Here is a 14,746-nt window from a genome sequence, read left to right as displayed (position 1 = left end):
TACAATTCGTCTATATAATGTTACAGGTGTGTTTTTGTGTTATATGCGACTTTTATCTTTGAGAAATTACACCACTGTGTGACACATGATTACTAATTTATGAATTCCAACCAACAGAGTATGGCTGGTTCAACAAGAAATCAACTAATAAACAATCATACAAAATTTACTTCGACTTAACCAAATAGAATTTGAATTAGTCTTTTGAACCATTTTACCATCTTTCACGCTGACGATAATCATATATATTAAAATTATGCTTTTCAGTTTACGGTCAACATAAATAATGATGCCATACCTCCCACAATTTTCACTAGCTGATATGACAACGAAACCAGGTACAGTACCAATCCAATAACCTACATACTACCACCTTAGGTTAAATCATTCAGTCAAGTTTACTTGCTAATCGAAACGATTTTGAAGCGTAACGTTGAATAATGTTGTTATTAATTGTTTCAAAAGAACACTTACTTTTGGTAAGACCGATGGTAGCCAGTCATCTAATATCAACGGATCAAGATAGTCTACATCATCAATTAGAAAAGCATAATTCAACCCAGGTATGCAACCCAAAAACCATATCATTTTATTAAAACAAAGCATTTTCAATCTACAACGAAAGAAACACACGTACACACACGTGAAACTACATTTTACAAAATAAGTAAGTAAACAGAAATTTAGTCATTTTTAGATTTTGTCATGACTGAAAGACTTTTGGATGAATAACTGAAGTTTCTATACAAAGCTTTAGAAAAGTGGATATCAACCATGTCGAGAACGAGACAAATATTGGTAATAGTGCTTTGTTAATCATCACGTTATTTCATAAGTGCACTAAATTAAACATTGTGGATCAATCAATCCAGGACTAAGTGATCTGGAAGTGTATTCATCGCAACGAAACCTGAAACTACTGATCTCAGTTCAATGTAACGTATCGTGAATGTGAGCTGTCGAGGAGTCGTGAACCTCAGTGGAACATCTGTCCAAAGTTCTCTGGTTTTCAACGACTTCTCAGTTGACGTCAATCTGTGATGAACACTGTCTTCAACTTATTGCTCCTGGTTATATTTGAACACTTCAAAGAATAAACTGGTAACAGATAGATACTAGATGGTAAGTTAATAAGTGTATACCGATAAGGGGTCTTAAATTAGGTAAAAACATCTATCCAGTGCTCTTTCGCATTTCATGGTCCTCTCTATGTTATAATATCTAATAGATGTGTTGGTACCAATAGTCAGACAAGCATTTAGAAAGCTAATATCATCATGTTAAACACTATAGATAAGTGAAATAAAAAATTACTTCAGATTATGGTGATCGTTTGCTGTATTTGTGCTATCCAAATTAACTTTGATCTTCGAAAGAAACATTTTAAGAATATTTGATGAACTGAATAAACTCTGTAATTGGGCAGCTAGACATTTGATCCAATGATCAAGCACTTTAGACAATTGTTTACATGATGGTAAACCTGTACTCGGTATACCATTTGTAAAATGAATTAAAATTTGATACTTTGCCAATGATTGACTGTTTGACATTGATTTCCGTGTGGTACTTGTTGATCGAGTATAATCTTTCGAGCTCATCAAACTAGAATGATGATCACTTGTAGCCAACGACATTGCTAATGCAGCCAGATGAACAGTTTTTCCACTTCCAGGACTTCCAGTAATGACTAAAATCCCTCCATTTTCGTCTTAAACACGGAAATACACACATTAAAAAAGAACAGTTAACTTTTATACATATATACGCAAGGAAAGTAGAGTTACACTGAATAGAACTTAAACATTTCCCCGGCAAAGCATTTGTCTTACTGAACTAATTTCATTAGGGTGTACTTACACGATTCCACATAATGTTCACAACCCTCTATCATGAATCTAATTACTGAGAAGTTCAAGAAGTACCACTATGACGGTTTGCATATTTGTTGCCTCCTCTTTCTCCTCTGTCGTTTAGAGAATCTTGATATCTTTGCTATAAAATTCATGCACCAAATAAATTCAGAGATGAAAAGAGATTTCATATGAGCAAGACATGCTCACAAACCTTTACAGATGAATATATACAGCAGCTAATTACAGTATCAAGACTTCTTCTGCAGATTTTGTATATCCATAACTTAGGTGTTGCAATGTTGTACGTTTCTCTCTGAGAACTTTTTAGCCGTAATTAAACATATTTTATCGAATAAGACTATTATTATTAATATTATTTCATGTCAGTTGTTGCTCATCAGCAAAGCATGACAGGTAGGCCTAACCTCTGCCTACATCTACGAAAGATGTTTCCTGGTGTACAAGTGGGTTACAAAATAAGGCTGTGAGCAAACTAAGACATGGAATATCAGTCTATAAAAAGTGGGTGACTGTTAGTCTGAACCAAGTCAGTAGATTCAAACTACTTGGTTGAAGTCAACGCAATAACCACGATCAGTGAGACTGCAGACATTGGGTGACATGGCTCACGATAGTTCATAATGGGAGAGAGGCATGTACTCTTTGTTTTCCTTCGGATTATTTGTTTTTAAATTATTTAGTCCCTTCCACTACTACTACCACAACCACCACCAATGATATTATTCCTGTTCTCCTCAATCTGATCTTCTCAACCTTCTGCTGCTAGGCATTCCACTTCTGATTGCTGTTACATATTACTTATATCGACAGACATAAATAACATACACCGCAATACTACTACTACTAATAATAATAATATTACTATTACTCTTCATAATTTCATAATATGATATATGACAACTTGGACCGCTGAACATATACTTCTGGTTCCAACTTATGTATGACTGACTAAACTAACAAAATGTTTAGGCAGGAAAAAAACCATACAATACAAAAGGAATATGTAGTACTGAGACAATCCAAAACGGAAAAGAATAATCTATAGTCGAAGGACCTGTATGAGATTATTTTATTTCGTTTTGAAGGGCAATTTTTAATCTGACGATAGTAGTGACGATATTCAATCGTCAACTACGCCGAACTAGTAAAAGTTAGATTTGAATCTACAACCTGGTAGTTAAAAGATAACCAAGTAATTACTGACTCAAACACTAATCGAACAACGTGAAGTAGAAGCTAAAATTGACTAATAGAAGCAACACATATTTGTTTTTATGTTAGAAGAAAGAAACAATCACCACACAAAAATCATAATTGACTGATTATATTCTCTTTTGATCAATAGTAGTTTCGATGTACAAATCACATTCAATGGTTTGAAACAAAGCATGAAATGCTTCATATAAAACTAACAAACAAAGTCATGTGGCAACTATCAAAATAAATCAGTGCTACTGATGTTAAAATAAGAACTTTATAACAGCACTAATAAATGATGAAGGGAAAATTTTGATTTTGATGTGTTCAAAGATTGAGATATTGACTAACTTGTATCACCCTTCAAATGGTCATGTGCGGGCATGTCCAACAATACGTTTGGCAAATGCATACTTTCTATGGATAATAAAACCTGATTCATAAGATCAAGTAAGGCTCGTAAATGAACATTTACGTCGATCTAATCAGTAGTTTAGCCTCGACAATGCATCAAAATGAAGCAAAGACTGGAAATGATTTGGAGCTCCATTTAATACAACGCTTTTCCGAGAGTTCTTCACAGTCTTTTCTTCGGGATTTCCGAAGCTGAACTATGAGCTCAGTGTTCATGAATAAAAATTAATTCGGGACAGTGACGGTACTTTAAGATTGCCTTTTTCATTTGAGGTTACTACCAATAAACATGAGGGGAGGAAAACCATTATCCAAAACTATGGGTCAGATTAAATTCAATTAATCATTATACGTGTTCCCTACATATAATTTTTTTAGCACACGAGGATAAACAATGGATTACGTTTCTCTTCTTGTTCAATAACACCTGGCTCTGGAAGTTTGCATACTGACTGTTCCAGGTTGGATTTGTGTTTATAGACCATCTGAAACACCAAAAATACCCTCAATTTTCTGCACAAACTTGGAGTAATGCGTTCTTTTCATACTTCGTGCCTTTCCACTCATCTTCATGTTGTCATGCAGATCTAGTATGGGGTTATTAAAGAAGCTTAGGAAACTGACTCGAGCGTTCAGTCAGAGAACTTCTCAACGTCATATTCCAATGAAATATCACAGCCTGCTTTTCACATAATTTGAGTTAAAAAAACCTCCGATAAAAACAACGAATTCCGGTTTAAGAAGAACACTAAATAATAAGGGTTATCAAAATTTAGTTACACTTAGTTAACAAACAAGATGCGAGTGAATTAATTAGTTTCACATCTATCTACTTCGCATGTTGATCCACACACACACACAGAGAGAGAGAGAGAGAAAAATAAACTCTACATCAGTCATTTTGAAACTTTATAACAATAATTACAAATTTGATCATTTGAACGTGCACTAGAAACAAAACAACAAATGCAACTGATGAAACATGATTATTAGAAGAAAATTTTGTTAAGTTGTGAAAATGTTTACCGTGCGTTAATGCACAATAAACAAGGAAAAAACTAACAACTATTGCAATGGTAATAATAGACATTAAGATGATTATATAATTTCATTTCTAATTATAAGTGTTCAAGTGTATCGTGTATCTTGTAACATGAATACATGATCTTCATAAGGTTATACGTGTGCGAGCAATGTTGTGTCATAAAATGTATTGTTCAACAAATTGTAAACACACCATTACATGTTTAAACGTGAATCAAATCAATTTTCATCATGGAAGCGAATATGAAAATAATTATAGACAAAGATTTGCTCTTAGTTCCAAATAATAATTTATATAGGTTAGAGTGTAGTTAGTTCATGCCTGTTACCACCACTGGTGGAACATAGGCGCAAACCAGCATTCTCCAATCGACTTTTCTTTGCTATAGTAGGGTGTCATTGATGGTCTATGTCCAATGTATTCGGAGTACTTTGCATAAACAGCTGTTTACAAGTTACGAAGTTAAATTACTCACATTCACAGCATAAATCACACTCAATAAAGAAAAATTATGAAACAATCTTTTAACACAAAGTTACTTTCATGTTATGACGAAGGATTGATTGAAGGGATTTGTAGGTTGTATTCATCACAGATTAATCTGTTTATCTGTGCGTACCCATGACCAAAACTCTCAGATTTCATACAGAACACTTGAGAATTTATCAAGCACTCTCATACTACAGTGAAACAGTTATCTAGTGCACCCTGACTTCCAATGATACATTAAACGGCATCAATTTGTTACAAACACAACCTACATACTCTAACAAATATATATTCAGTAACTGATTCGTTTGCAACTTTTACATAATAAATGTTCAACTAGACAATGCGATAGACTAGATAATAACAAACGCTGTCAAAATATTTTTATTTTCTAAAAACTAAACTAACTTTGATCATTTGAGGTTCTATCTTCAATTCTCACGTTCTTAGAAGTTGTATTTGAAGATTCATCAGATTTTGTATGTTGGCCAATGAAATACGTCGCAACACATTTTCCAATCATTGTTTTAAAGGCATGTTGTATATTTAACAAATGTCGTGGTGATATATTACAAGCTATTGGATTTACGTAAGTTGCAAAACATTCTGAAATATCTATCAATTCATCATTATCATCAGACGACGTAACCATTGGCGACTTAATAGCGTCATTTACCTATTTGCATCAAGAAATTGATGAAACAATAAATGATATGGATCGCTCAGTAAGGTAGTAGTCAGTTAGTGATTAAAATGATTTACAGAAGACATCTACAGAATGTTTTAAAATTAATAAAGATTAGTCAAAAAGAAGGCGGCAGCAACTGACCGGGAAATACATGAGGCAAGAACTAACTTGAAATACTGAATAGAAACAGAAAAGTGGAAGACCAAAGAACACACTGCCTCGAGAATTGGAAGCAGACATCAAAAGGATGAAGAGCAACTGCAAAGGTTGACCAAGACAGAGTTCGATGGAGAATGCTGGTGGATGGCCTATGCTCCTCCACCAGCGGTAACAAGCGTAAGTAAGTAAATGAGTAAGGACTAGATTTACCAATAAATGAAAGACATTTATCAGCATAATTCAAAAATGGTAGGATAGATAAGAGCTAACTTCTGATATCAAAGTACCTACATTATATGCACAAAATCGTCCACGTGTAATCACTTTTAGACGTAAAACAACAATTTATGACAGATATAAAGAGAGTGGAGAAATATGATCAGCGAGTAAGTGCCAAAAAACACACTTACGGGGTTGCAATATAATCTCTTAAGCGTTGATTCTAGTGTTGATATAAATTGATTTGCAAAGTTATCTAGATTTCCCATCATCGGACGGTCATCAATTACACCAATGAATCGAGCAGAATAACTGAAATTGCAACAAGAATTTATTTGATAATATTTACAAACCAAAACACGCCTCATAGAAAGCAAACTATCAAATGGATTATAAAACACATTGTTCATCATTGGAGTATGAGATATTCTATGTAACAGGTAGTACTATTTTTCATATCATTCTAATCTATTGTTCATTTGATAATTGGAAGTACTTGGTGAAATTGAACCAGGACAGTTGTGCTATTCAATGAACAATCATACAGGTTCTTTAAAAAGCTTTAAAAAATTGTGCTATTGAAAAAACCCCATCTTCCGTTAAAACTTTAAAGAGTGACATTCATTACAATTCTATTCATAATAATGAAGGATGAAAAATGAGTTTCTATAGACTATCGTCAATGTGAAGGATTTGTGCTTACGCAGAGTATTCACAAAAACTGATAAAAATAGTCACTGGGATCTATCAAGAATCTCCAGAAAACAGAATATTCGAAAATATCAAAGCATTATGATCAATTTATCTATTTTGGACAATGCGGTGTCAACAGGAGCTACACTAATTTCACAAGCCTAATCAGATGATCTACAAAGAGTATATTCCAGCAGAAAGTGATTGCCTGAAAAAAATGAGTTGAAACATATATTTTGAGCTATACCAAAAATAATCAAATAGCACACTGAATTAAACTAGAATACCTGAGGATAGAAACTCCATCATTCAGTAAGAGTTGTTTGAACGCATCGAGGTGTTGAAGATTGACTGGATCGTGATCACGAAATATTTGTCCATATTCATTCGGTATGTCACTAATGTTTTTTAGTAAAAAGAATACAATGTTAGATTTTGATAATACTTCTGATGGCATAGACCCTTTAAAATCACCCTAACAGGATTAACCAAAACTGATTTTTCGATGCATTATGAATAATAGAGAAAGTAGGCTAACTATGTATATCAAAAGAAATGACAGAAAAGGATCAAAATTTCGTAGTTAACAAAGAGGTACAGTATAGATTTATTAGATACTCCAAGTGGTATTATATATACAACAAAAGAGGAAATACAACAGAATATATAAAATGAGTGGATTTTTCAAAGGAAATGAACATTAAATTCTTATATTTCGATAGTTTTCACAATATCACACTGACAGAACAAGCGTAGTGACTTACTACAACAACAAAACCAGTTCTCTTCAGAAACCTTTTCTTTATAAAGATTTTTCAAGGGGGACAACCTTTTACAAAAGTATGTAAGTAATGATAAATTACACCTGAAATATAGTCTTTCCAAGTACACTCAATAGGTACGAGACACGTTTTCTGCACTCTAAGTAACATGTCAACAGACTAACATGGAAAATACAAATGAAAGATTTCCTAATCAGGTTTTACCACGAAACGTACTTTTCCATGATTCACTTTAGCTACGTTCTTAAAAATTGAAAGTAGATGTAGTGATATTTAAATCTACCTGAGAGGTATCGTGACAGTATTTTGCTGAAATATGTAAAACAAACGAGTATATCACCATATCGAAAAGTCCTCACTCAAAAAATTGTGGTATGATCACAGCTTGCAATGAATTGTCACGCGAAGTACACACATCAAGTGTTGTTCAGCAAATCTGTTTTATTTCTTTATTATAATTCAGTTTCTCAAAAATCGTTTTGTAAGTAAAACTTGTTCTAGCTATCGACATTCTCCAATAGGATTGTAGCAAGCAAGCAATATACAGTCGCTGACAAATCTAAACTCTTCTGAGTACATTGGGTTAAGATGATAAATTTTTGCAATGCTTTTCACTTAACAATATGAAGTGAATTAATTGAGGAAGTCGATGAATTGACTTTCTTTGATAGTTTAACTAGTCTCAGAGGAACGATGGTCAACTGTAACACAGTTGTCCTCACTGAAAGACATCCCATTTCAAAGTAAATGATGTGTATGAAAGTAGGAAATACTCTATCATAGACAACCCTGAAGTATTGTATGCTGGCGCTAAAAATACATAGTGAGAAATGTTGATGTTAGCTGCAAAATAATTACTGTGATTCATTTTGATTATTGTAGTTGTATGCTGAGTATTTTCAACCCAATATCAACGTCAAAAATGATTTTGACATCTTTCTTTCAATCAAAAATATTCAGTTCACTAATCACGTGTACACACCTATGTCCTAACCCATAAGTCGAATTCATATTGTTAGAGCATAGACGGAATCCAATACAGAGGGTAAGCGCATCTGGAAACGTTCAATTAACAATCAACTATTTAGAGCAAAAGGCAATAACTTTACCAGTGGTGATATTAATCTGTTAAGAACAAAAATCTTATAACCAAAAGCTTTAATTACGATAAACAATCAATCTTCTGTCATTAAGAAATGGTGTTCGGAATCACAAATCTGGAGACTAACTGTTATAACGTGAAAATAATGCTGATTAAGGGATAGCGAATTATTGATCGGACCAAAGACGCGCAAACACGTAGAACGACCTAGGGTTCTGATTGGTCTCGCTTCCCTGTCTAACCCAGCCAGTTGAGTCCAGAACGAAGTCACAGCCTCGGATATATGAATCATTATATTTCAAAAATACTTTGTTTATATACCAGTCAAGCAGTCCACAACGTACCATAAAATAGAAGATAACATTGTACAATAATGGCCAACAGGAAAATAACACGTCAAATAAATATTAACCAATAAGATGATACCATTCCATGTCCAAGGATAGCATTAGGCTTAACAGGATAATTTTTGGGGTATTTCCCTGAATATCCCAACACTAACACTACAAAAGAATCTGACTCAATAATTCAGATTAAATGAATGGATTTAATTAAGAAAATATACTTTAAGTACAGCAATTTTCAATACACAACATTCACTCGACTGATCACAATTTGAGATGACAACCAACTAACTATGATGATACATTTATAAATATAAAACAGATTCGGCAAAGTATCACAAATAACAATTGAAAACGACACTTTTCGAAATAAGGAAACAAACCTTGTATTAAAATCTCGAATGAATACGAACACTGTAGAAGGAAACATGTTGAAACTTGATCTGGACAATTTATTTACGGCAACTAGTTTCACCATATGATATTCCATTTCTGTGACAGACATTCCAGGCTTGTAAAATTTATTGACTTCAGCTAGAAGTGAATCAGGCAATGCTCTAACTAACGATTCATCAGGAACCCAACCATATCTGTCGAAAAATTAAGAATGAATTAAACTAAACATTTTTTCAGTTAACAGATACTTAACACGCTGACAAATTCAATTACACTTTATCGTTTAAGCAATATACCAACAACTGTTGGCATCGTATAACTACCTCATAGTACTTGTATTGCATGAAAACATTGGACTTTTGCTTAAACTACAAATTTGTTAAAATGTGAATACTTTTAATTCGTACACTTCTTTATCATATTCAGATAGGATCTACTTTGATTTATTTTGAATTCGGTAATATTTATTCATTTAGAAGAAACTTTACCATATGAGATGTTGCATCACCTTACAATTTCTTTCAGTTACACTATCATTTACAATCTCATACAAAATCACTCATTCATTATTATTCGGTATATTTTTTAAGCCATTCAGTCAGTCAATTGCAATGTAGAACCTAATACGTATGTACATCGGTTCAAGTTGACAGACCGCATAAGCTCAACCAGATGAAAATGTCAAGGCTTATCCTAGAGTTGTAGAGGTAAAAGAAGAGATTAAGCAGTTTAAGTGAATATCTGGACACTTCACATAGTACACATAGATTAATGCCTTTTCTTTTAATCAATCTAATAGACAGCAATTGTCATACGGTCAAGTCTGTTTAAAAATAACCTCAACAATGCGTTGATCATCGAGATGTCATTCGTAAACACCTTTAGTAAGAACTGAATGTTTTAATTAAGGAAATTCCACAAGAGCCAAGATAAATGTGAAAACCACTTTCACTAATCAACTCTAGTTGGTAACTTATTAAAAACGTCTAGAAACCATCTCATCATGTTTGTTGAATCTGACTGGACAATCACTACATTTAATAACAATTCTAGCACCGTTTCTCGAAACCTCTGGTACCTCAAGGAAATTCGTAATCTTTTAAAATTCAATCCTTCTTTTTCATCTGTTTTCAGTCCCAGACTCAAATATGGAGAATATGTAGGTCTGGGAAGTGTCAAGGAAGCCGGCATCTACAGCGTTCACTGTATCAAATATATCAACATTCACAAACAAAACTAAACTATCAAACGACCCCTACTGTATTCACTTGATATTTATTCTGGACATAATTACCAGTAGGAATAATATAAATGCACGAACACGACTGTTATCGGTTCTTCTAGCAGTTTGATATTATCCTTTAGAACAGTGAATATTCAGATTATATGCAAAATATACGCCTCTAAGAATATATATATTTATATTATGATAAACAATTATATTTGCAGTAAGAAAGTGACTTCAATACACATACATAAGGGATACTCACTTATCACCCAATAACAGGATAAATATATCAGAGGCTGCTGCTTGTTTCAAATACATTTCCAAAGCTATGAGACTACAGGTGATTGATTGAGGAACACCAATACGTAGATCAACTAGATCAAGGCAAGTACTGCACGTTTGTGCAACATTTTGACACAAATTTGGCACTAAAGTATGGTAAATCAGATTATGTTCCGCATGCATGTCAATGTAAGATGATGATATATACACGCGGCAGAAACTCTCTCTAAATTAATACAAAGAACAAGATAATTTATACAAACAAACGATTAATAAAATATCATATATGATATGAAATTTTATTCAAATCATTGTGCTAAAGTTATTGTAACTGCTTAACTAAATTCTCACTGTTGAAACTTTGATGATAATTAGGGTGCACAGAGTTACATTATTTGCTCTTTAGTAATGTCACTACTGTACTGTAATAATCTAAGTATCTATCCTTGTGCTAGCAGTTTCCATCTCGTGACAATCCAATTAAACTATACTTATTCATTTAGATCCTAACATGGCAAACAGATTGGTCGGAGAGTGCCAGGACTAAAAGCATCAAAATAACGATCCAAGGTGGAAGTCGTACCATCGAATGCATAGTATGATGGTAGTAAGGTGTTTCCCTCAAACAACCACAATATACATCGATACTACCTTTCCACAACGGGAAGAGGGCTTTGGAAAATTTCGGTCGTATAAATAGAACATCTCATCTTTTCCACAGATCTCCGCTATCGGTGGGAAAGGCCTAAAACTTACGGAGCCAAAACAACAAAAACTACTCAAAAAATTCCGAACATAACGGGTGCCTCTAGCATTCTACAGTCACGCTTCTGAGTTGTCAATGCCACTACTATTAATCCAGTTTCCTTATCACCTCCCTCAACAAGCAACCTTTCGCTGTGTGATTAGTTGGAAAGTGACAAACCTTCTAATCCAAACAGGACTCGAAATCTTCTTGTTCAAAGTCTAAACAGCAACGAAAACTTTGTAGTATAGAAAACATAACTATAAACTTCTAACCGTCTATTCAATCTACTCTCTAAAATACTTGATTTCATATTCCATGTCTAATTTCTGTGCTCATCAACAGTTTATGGAGTAGCTAAAAGAAAGTGTAGCTAACACTTAATACATCTAGTTCAATAGTCTCAGTCAGTCAGTCAGTCAGTCAGTCAGTCAGTAACAACGTAGAACTTCGTACGTACGTACATCAGTTCGAGTTGTCACACCACATTAGCACAGAGATGCAGTGGTCGATTCAAATCCCGTAGTGCTAGATGTAGTAAAATTATAAGCTGTAATCAGAAAAATTAGGGTTTGAAGATGTTATTCAAGGAGTATAATCCAGTGAAATAAATTTGGAAAGAGAAAAAAGAAAGGGACATGAAGAATTCAGAAGATTAGAATTTGGGAGAACACAAAGAGTGGATTCACCTGCGACATGACAAACGATTTTGAGCCATGTCATTCAGGGTCTCTAACCATCGGTTGATATCATCTCGCGGTCCCCAACCAGGTAGTCTACACCTACCAATATGACTCAGTCTACTTGTCAGTGACTTCATGGACTTGTGCCATGTTTTGGTCTGGCCGCCTCTAGCTTTCTTCCAACCTACTCCTATACCACTGAACATAACACGTCGAGACAGTCGATGGTTGGGCATACGTAACACATGTCTCAGCCATCTTAACTGATGAAGTTTCACTACATCATCAATTGATTTGCCATCGTTACCTAGTACCCGTTTCCTAACAACTGCATTACTAACTCGATGGTCCCAGGATATACGAGCAATATTTCGAAGACACCTATGATCAAATACAAGTAACCTACGGATATCGTCTACTCTTACCAGCCATATTTCACTGCCATAAAGTAGGACGGGACGAACTGCTGTGCAGTAAACACGTACTTTGGTCTAACAGGTCAGTAGTAATCTATCAATAGAGATCACGTTCAGAATTCTTCAAACATTAGAGTCAATGGACGTAAAAATTAAACAAACAAGATTGTTTGCATCAACACAACTGGATAGTGATATTTCAATTAACATTCTGTCAAATAGTCAATTAATTATTGGAACAGTGAACAAGAATAAAGTTTATATAAAAATCAACACAACTTACTGAGATGATTTTATTTGAGAAAGTTTATTGTGACCTTGTTGTTCACTTGATAGGTTCATTTGAAGAGGTAGGTCAAACATGGAATTCAGTTTGTAAGTTTCATCAATTTTATCGATTTGTTCTACTAAACATTTGTCATCCGGTAACGATAAATATTTGAAAATATTATCTACTAATCCTTTCGATTCAATCCATCCCGTCATTGGGAATGAAGTGCACCTTTGGAAGATAAATCAATAAATAATGAACCTCAATTAAAGGGATGAAAATTATTTGTCATACACGTTGTATGAAATGTCTCGAAAACCACTAACCACATAAGTATGATCGAAAATTACAGTAGACACATTTTAGCAATCGAGTACAGACCAACATCCAACAACTTTGATTTCAAACTATACCAACTGGATAGGGGTTCGAACCAATGACCTAATTGTTCACACTTGAATGTGTTAAAAATGTTAGGCATTCGATTTTCACCAGTTGGACCTAAATATTCTTATTCAAATTACACTGAGCTGGCTTTATAAAATGCAATGTCAATAAGATTAAGTTTAAAAAAAAGAAAGCATTTATAAATCACCAGCGTGTGTATTGGAAAAATCAACACTAAATATACTAGCAATCATAACACCTCTACTTTAACTGATCGATAACCTTAATATATTTCGGTCTGGGATACAATATTTTGTTAGTATAGGACACTTGCAGTTCACATCATCGAGTGACTTCAGTTAGGCAACTCGGATTAGAAATGTTAAGCAGTGGATTTCAACTCAATAGTCATAGTGTTCGGATAGGCGACAACTTAAGGCTGGATTCCGTTTGCAGGCGATTTACACTTTGCATTGTTGGGACTGACTGTACCTTAAACTATAAATGCAGATGTAATAAGCTCAGAATCGACCTTTATGGAACAGCAACTGAAACGATATTTGATTTTTTTTTCTTCAGAATATTTAATCAACTATCTTTTATATCTAATTATCCGATTCAATGTGCAGAAACTCCTGGTTATACCAACCGTAACAAATTGCCATCAGTGAAACGATCCCAATTTTAATCTTCTCTCTATATTAATTACTTAGATTTGCCAGACTGTGGAATAATTTGCTGCAATCTATTCGTGAAATGAAGTTACTACTATCCTTCGTTCGTTGTATTGATGTTTACTTATCCTCTGGAAATACTTTATGTTTCCTTACACTTTTAGGTGTATCCTATTCCACTAGTAGGTTATAGGAACATTAAATGTTTGATTGTTATTGTTACTGAGACCACTCATTAGGCCTCCGTACCTCCAGATATTTTACACTTGTACCATCCGTGGTATACTTAACTCATTCAATTAATATATAATCCGAACAGTTGGTCATAAAACCACCAATAACAGCAAAGAAGACAACAAAGATCAGTTTCATGAGAGGTTGCAGTCGATCGTAGAGAAGTGTTTACGAAAGAGCCTGACCAACCTGATGGGAAATATAAAACTGATCAATGACAAAGAAGGCAAACCAACCACTGAGACTCAATAACAGTGAACAGGTGGGTAGAGCGCTCTGAAGAACTCCTAAACAGACCAGCCTCACCGAACATCGAAGTAGCACAAACAGACCTTTAAATTCATGTCACCTCACCAACGATCGAAGAAATTAGGATGGCCATCAGACAAATCATGAGTGAGAAAGCAGAAAAAACCTAACA

General features: G+C 34.1%; 1 protein-coding gene across 2 annotated transcripts in view; it reads right to left on the bottom strand.

Annotated features, from left to right (window-relative positions):
* Positions 1–14,746, bottom strand: part of MS3_00005007 (uncharacterized protein) — a 65,913-nt gene that overhangs the window by 34,026 nt on the left and 17,141 nt on the right. For both annotated transcript variants that reach the window (XM_051213014.1, XM_051213015.1), the window contains 8 exons: positions 13,043–13,261; positions 10,896–11,141; positions 9,393–9,599; positions 7,069–7,179; positions 6,280–6,400; positions 5,431–5,698; positions 1,315–1,711; positions 475–613 (listed from right to left, as the gene is read on the bottom strand). In XM_051213014.1, the coding sequence (XP_051068949.1) occupies positions 475–613; positions 1,315–1,711; positions 5,431–5,698; positions 6,280–6,400; positions 7,069–7,179; positions 9,393–9,599; positions 10,896–11,141; positions 13,043–13,261 (1,708 nt within the window). The remainder of the gene's footprint in view (positions 1–474; positions 614–1,314; positions 1,712–5,430; positions 5,699–6,279; positions 6,401–7,068; positions 7,180–9,392; positions 9,600–10,895; positions 11,142–13,042; positions 13,262–14,746) is intronic.

The sequence above is a fragment of the Schistosoma haematobium genome, chromosome 3 (genome assembly GCF_000699445.3).
Source record: "Schistosoma haematobium chromosome 3, whole genome shotgun sequence".
NCBI classification, from domain to species: Eukaryota; Metazoa; Platyhelminthes; class Trematoda; order Strigeidida; family Schistosomatidae; genus Schistosoma; species Schistosoma haematobium.
Note: the sequence above shows the minus strand (reverse complement) of the source record. Positions and strands in the feature narration are given on the sequence as shown.